Source organism: Schistocerca gregaria, chromosome 2 (genome assembly GCF_023897955.1).
Source record: "Schistocerca gregaria isolate iqSchGreg1 chromosome 2, iqSchGreg1.2, whole genome shotgun sequence".
NCBI classification, from domain to species: domain Eukaryota; kingdom Metazoa; phylum Arthropoda; class Insecta; order Orthoptera; family Acrididae; genus Schistocerca; species Schistocerca gregaria.
The window spans coordinates 314,576,581-314,583,493 of record NC_064921.1 but is presented as its reverse complement, the minus strand read 5'-3'; the positions used below and the strand labels follow the sequence as shown (position 1 = coordinate 314,583,493).

The following is a 6,913-nucleotide window of genomic DNA, read 5'->3' as shown; positions in this document are numbered from 1 at the left end:
GCTAACACTGAAACTGGTGCTGTGGGATTAAGACTGTATACTTTGGATAGAAAAGGAAGTTTTCATTTTATACCGATGTTGTTAGAAAGGGTGCAGTTCAGTAAGTAAGTGAAATGCGATAAGTAAATGAATTTGGCACCACAAAACGTAGTTAATATTAATAATAGAGGTACATATAAGTGTGAACAACCTTGCTAACATCACTGCAGTAGACAGAAACAAATAGGTGATTTGAAATGTAAAAACCACAACGACAACCCTTGCAAGTAGTGTGAAGTTTTCGACTTTAGAACATAATGAAAAAAATTCTCACAAAGACAAAAAAGTTTGGTATGTACCTATTCTACAGCAAGGATGTGGAAACATTTCGTTTCGTTTTAGTTCCAGTGTATAAATTATGGTTAATTTTGGGACTAGTGCCATTGGAAGACGACGCGGTGGCATTGAAATGATGCAAGAATGAAGAAGGTAGTTTATGGAAGATGTCAATATCACCTTCTACATTCTGGTTTTTCCTTACAATTCTGAAACGCGGGATGTACTGGTACTTTGACGTAAAACGGTTGATCAGTTGTCTGGCTCTGATATCAGCCATCTATTTCACACTGCAGGCCATAGGAGACGGAAAGTTGTTGTTAACATTTGGGATATGCGCTGTAACTGGGCTTGGGCATGTACGGGCATTCATGAAGGAGCTCATGTTCGTCGACAATCATATTCCAGCAACACAGAGAGAAAAGACCAAATTACTGGATGGTTTTATTATTATCTTTTACGTTGCTGTGTTATTCGGAGCCAGTTTCATTCTGAGTTCTGGAAGAATAACGGACTTTTTTGATTTCGTATTCGGCTGTTTCATAAATGCAGAGCTGCTTTTTCATTTCGTTATGCTGGTTCTGGAACTGTGGATGAGGTTACGTAGTATCAAGGCGTACCTCCTGGACGACATGTACCATGCTTCACTTCTATTTCAACAAGTGGCTCCACTATATGGTTCACCAGTCGAAAGACTGGATCACCTTCGGGAGGCATTCGTAGCCTTGCGACGAGCGGTTGAGGAAATGGAGGAACACTTTGGACTACCCATCGCTATCGACATCACCCAGTGTGTGCTCGGTGCCACCTGTAGTGCTTACGAGCTGCTCGTCATCTTCGTGAAGCCACAACTTGCGGATTACCTGTCGTACAGTAAGTCATGGAGCACGGCGATGCTGTGGCTCGCTTTCCACAGCCTCAAGCTGGTGGCGATGGCGCTGTCGTGTGCGGCAGCTGAGAACGCGGCCAGACGCACCACTGTGCTTCTCAGGAGGTTGCCGGTGCTGCCATCTGGACACTGGGCAGCAGCGGACTCTTTGTTCTTTACCGCCGCTGGATTCGTAAATATTGACCGCCGTTTGCTGGTGTCTGTCCTCGGGACCGTCATTACATACCTTGTAATTATTGGTCAGTTCACTGTCAACAACTGACGGTGTACGGCTTAAGTATTTGGAACCGAAATATTCAACAAAGAAATCTTCTTCTTTACTCAAGCCTGTTGGATCATTAGTTTAAGAAGAATTCGTGCATAAATATGGCAAAACTTTGCCGTGACATCTACCCTTCCTTCCAACTATAACCTGGCCCTGTTCCCTCCCTCCCCAGGGCCCCCTTTTTCCTCTCTCCTCCTTCTCCCAGAGCAGAGTTTCCTCCCCCCCCCCCCCCCTGAGACCCTGCACCCCATACTTGCCTCTTTCCTTCCCACATCCCTCCCTATCTGACTCTCTTCAGCGCGCCCTCCGCCCATCTCCCCCCTCTTTTCCCCTCCCTCCCTTCTTCTGGTCTCCCTCATCTCCTTGTGCCTGGCAGATCCTCCGTTTCGATCATTGTCAGTGAGCCACGTCAGTGTTGTGTTTAGTGCTGTTTCTCCTGTGCGTCGAGAGGTGTGATTTCAATTGTGTACTGCCTTGAGGTTCGCTGTCAGTGTTTGTTATGTGCTACGCCATCCGTCGATACTTTTTATTCTCCGGTCATACTGCGCCTTTTAATTGTCGCAGTGTATGGCGTTTTGCGTGCGCTACTTTTTTACAGTTTTTATCTCCATTTTACAGTCGCCCCTTTTGTTTGTCTTTTGCCTTCCATGATGTTTCCCTTTTTTATATATATATTCGCCATATTCTCTCCTTTGTATATTTTTCACTGTCTTCTATTGTTTGTTCTATGTCTTTCGGCTGAAGAGCAGCTCATATGCTGCTGCCAGCCAGCCCGGATGGGCAATTGAAATACAATAAAGAAAAAAAAGATATGGCAATATGTCCTCAAGTATGGACATATAGATTTATCAAAATCTATTATTTTACTTTGTTCTTCGAAAGTTCTATCATTGTTGATTTATTTTGGTTAATTAGTGTAACGGCGAAAGTGTGCCGTCGACATATGTACTGTTTTGCAGAGATTTTCAGTGCAATACTATTCAAAGACAAATGTGTCTGTAACGAGCCACCGGAAACCATGTACGCCAGAATGCTCAGCAAAGATTCCCGAGGAACCTCCATAATTTGGAAATCAGGTTCATCCAGTAGAAAGTAGTCTTATGATAGCCAGATTTATCGAGGAAATGGATCGATATATCGACAATAAAAGATCGATGTGTGAATGTTAATATTACTTCCACAAAATACCAACATTTTTCATATATCGATGCTATATTTGGTAGCTTATTCTGCATACTTGTACATGCCGATGTGATGCTGATGTAGTAATGTGTCATTTGATTTCTTACATACGTGGCAATTTCCTTGGTTTCTTTAGAAGTTACTCTGTAGCTTTTAATGTAATAATAGAATGGTTTTTTGCTGACATGACGTCTTCAAAAGTCCACAGAGGCATAAATTAACCGTCACCAAAAGTCGTCTAGATATTGCAAAGAAAGTACATTCTATGAGCCACGCATTTCCCCTTTACGCTTATGGGATATGTTGATGAAAAGGCCACTTTGTCTTCACAGTTTTTCTATGATGGATCTTAACAATGCCACTATAGGAAGAAAATTAATCATTTAGGGTTTTTTTGGTCTGTCTTTATACTGAAATGTGAAGTATTACTGACGTACTAAAGTAAAACTTCGGGTATTTGTGTAACGTCCAAATACAACGTTCTAAGTGTAAGTTAAGTATTTGACTGTTTATCCTCGTCACTCTTCGACAAAACTCGGATTACACTAATAAGGAACCCCCAGCAGATTTTGTGGTAAGAACTCGTAGTCCTTTGTGCTTCGGCACACGTATACTGCAATTATCCTTGAAATGATTCCTGTCAATTTTCACTTCAGGTAAATCATTTTATTCTGTGGTCCGTCAATGTGAAAGACTAGGACTGGCAGAAGCGTATTTGATGTTTAAATTACATGACTGTTACACATGATCTGCTATGTTAAGAACGTAATTTATTAAGAGCTTCATCGTATATTACAGCTGCGCAGTTTGCAGTTGAATATCTTTTGTGACCCGTGGAGGGTCTAATTCATGACCGAAACCGATCGCCTCTAACAATAATTAGCAAATATACCTGTGTATTATACGGCGCAGTTTTTAGCCTTTGTCAAAGCTGTCCAACACTGCCACACAAAAATTTAAAAAAATGAATATGCAACGGTACTACTTCTATACTGAAAGCTACTTAAGAAAAGAAATTGCACACTAATGCCTCTTCGCTGCGGTGCAATCGCGAATGTAAATTGCCAGGACAGACCATCCACTTACGCCGATAGTGTAAAATAACAGCCTAGCACACATGTTTATTATGATGCTCAATTACGTAGCTTAGCACTAATCGACGATGTATGCGGGAGACGAACAGCAGACGCGCCACGTATCCCATGTTCAGATAAACAAGAATTCAGATTCAAATGTTTCCATCGATGAGGTAGAATTTCTTTTCACTTGAGAGAATTCCCAACCATAAAACTCTCAAATTAATAAATGGTTCTGAGTTGTTCATAAAATATACCTACTTCATACTCAAAGATCAGTTTTACATCAAAGGAAGTGAACAAACCTCCGGTACACGTGTGAATATTATTATTATTCTTGCTGAAGAAAGACATTAAAGCTTTCACAGCCCACAATGATTAGAATTTTAAGCGTTTATTGCGTGGTGTTGGCATCTGCCAGTAAACTATATATTTACATACACTCCTGGAAATTGAAATAAGAACACCGTGAATTCATTGCCCCAGGAAGGGGAAACTTTATTGACACATTCTTGGGGTCAGACACATCACATCATCACACTGACAGAACCACAGGCACATAGACACAGGCAACAGAGCATGCACAATGTCGGCACTAGTACAGTGTATATCCACCTTTCGCAGCAATGCAGGCTGCTATTCTCCCATGGAGACGATCGTAGAGATGCTGGATGTAGTTCTGTGGAACGGCTTGCCATGCTATTTCCACCTGGCGCCTCAGTTGGACCAGCGTTCGTGCTGGACTTGCAGACCGCGTGAGACGACGCTTCATCCAGTCCCAAACATGCTCAATGGGAGACAGATCCGGAGATCTTGCTGGCCAGGGTAGTTGACTTACACCTTCTAGAGCACGTTGGGTGGCACGGGATACATGCGGACGTGCATTGTCCTGTTGGAACAGCAAGTTCCCTTGCCGGTCTAGGAATGGTAGAACGATGGGTTCGATGACGGTTTGGATGTACCGTGCACTATTCAGTGTCCCCTCGACGATCACCATAGGTGTACGGCCAGTGTAGGACATCGCTCCCCACACCATGATGCCGGGTGTTGGCCTTGTGTGCCTCGGTCGTATGCAGTCCTGATTGTGGCGCTCACCTGCACGGCGCCAAACACGCATACCACCATCATTGGCACCAAGGCAGAAGCGACTCTCATCGCTGAAGACGACACGTCTCCATTCGTCCTTCCATTCACGCCTGTCGCGACACCACTGGAGGCGGGCTGCACGATGTTGGGGCGTGAGCGGAAGACGGCCTAACGGTGTGCGGGACCGTAGCCCAGCTTCATGGAGACGGTTGCGAATGGTCCTCGCCGATACCCCAGGAGCAACAGTGTCCCTAATTTGCTGGGAAGTGGCGGTGCGGTCGCCTACGGCACTGCGTAGGATCCTACGGTCTTGGCGTGCATCCGTGCGTCGCTGCGGTCCGGTCCCAGGTCGACGGGGACGTGCACCTTCCGCCGACCACTGGCGACAACATCGATGTACTGTGGAGACCACACGCCCCACGTGTTGAGCAATTCGGCGGTACGTCCACCCGGCCTCCCGCATGCCCACTACACGCCCTCGCTCAAAGTCCGTCAACTGCACATACGGTTCACGTCCACGCTGTCGCGGCATGCTACCAGTGTTAAAGACTGCGATGGAGCTCCGTATGCCACGGCAAACTGGCTGACACTGACGGCGGCGGTGCACAAATGCTGCGCAGCTAGCGCCATTCGACGGCCAACACCGCGGTTCCTGGTGTGTCCGCTGTGCCGTGCGTGTGATCATTGCTTGTACAGCCCTCTCGCAGTGTCCGGAGCAAGTATGGTGGGTCTGACACACCGGTGTCAATGTGTTCTTTTTTCCATTTCCAGGAGTGCATAATGTAAACGAAGTCATCTGCGTGCGTTTGATATTGCAGTCTGGCTGCATCGACATAGACTATGTTCAGCGTTATTATGTTGGCAGAAACAGATCATTATCGATAATCTTTGTTGAAAGTCGAGTATACGTGAGCACACGCGAAAGCAGATGAAAGCGGTAATCATTTCTGCAACTTAGATCACATCTAGGTAGATTTTTTAAGCTATGTATAATGATGTTTAATGATAACGCAGATTATATCTCCATGACTCTGAGGCTGATAGATAATCAATTAATCAATGTTTTCGGTTTGTTACTGTTTGGCAACAAATCTAACAGGTTGAATAAATCAAAATTTCTTTGTTCAAACTGTTACATAGTATTTTGTGTGTCAGACTTATCCCAGACAGTGTCTCCACTGACATTAGTTTCCTAAAGAAAATCATGCAACATTTTAAATGGGATCTACGATCATATTAGAAAATGGAAACGAATGCTATGCAAACAATTCAGTACATAGATCCAATGATTTACATTATAAAATGGAACACGAGGACATTGACAGCATCTAAATCCTTGACTTCAGTGTTGAAAGGCTTGATGGAACATATGCTTTTTACGTGCAGAGCAAACAAGTTACCAGGATCAATATATAATGAGTCACGCTATCCAAAAGCACAGAAAGAAAACCAGTTTTTATTGTTTGCTTGACAGTGTGAACGATGTTCATATCAATGAAGAGGACAGGTATCAATTATGTATGGCCTTGGAAAGTAGCCAAAACGAGTGGCATCCTTTCAGAATGTGTTCTATATCTTTAAGATTAATACGATTACCGCTATGCCGTACTATTGTGGAGAACCAGGAAGCGATAGTCTCTAGGAGCACAGGATGCTGAGCCCAGAGTGCAGGAGTGTGGTCGAGTAAAACGCCGAAAGTGTGTCAGTGATACAGAGTTGGCTGTAAATACATTTATTTTCAGTATTAATACAATACAAACAGCTTCTATGTGGTGTTGATCAATGGTGGCAGGGTGGTCCACACAGCCAATAATGGCTGGCTCGTCCAAGTAAGCAGTGTCTTTGTAGCTTGACAGAGGTCGGAAACCGCACCTTCAGCAGAGGCTGCGTCGTGCAAGACCCAGTGGTCTGCAGGCGTTGTCCGCCCAGCCGAGATTCTGGCAGTGAGATGCGCTGCTTTACGGGTCACTCTTAAAGAAATCGAAGTTCGTTCCTAGGTCAGCAGCGAACAGCTCTGCAGGGGTTGACGGTAGCCCTGCAGAAGTATGCCTGGCCTCCCAAGAAACGCCCAAGACTCTGGTAGCTGCTCACAGGTGTAGC

At 44.6% G+C, this 6,913-nt stretch overlaps 1 protein-coding gene across 1 annotated transcript; it reads left to right on the top strand.

Annotated features, from left to right (window-relative positions):
* Positions 1–887: 887 nt before the first annotated feature.
* On the top strand, positions 888–1,466 carry LOC126335762 (uncharacterized). The gene has a single exon (XM_049999221.1). It carries the CDS (start codon positions 888–890, stop codon positions 1,464–1,466), a length of 579 nt encoding a protein of 192 aa, XP_049855178.1.
* Positions 1,467–6,913: the final 5,447 nt, after the last annotated feature.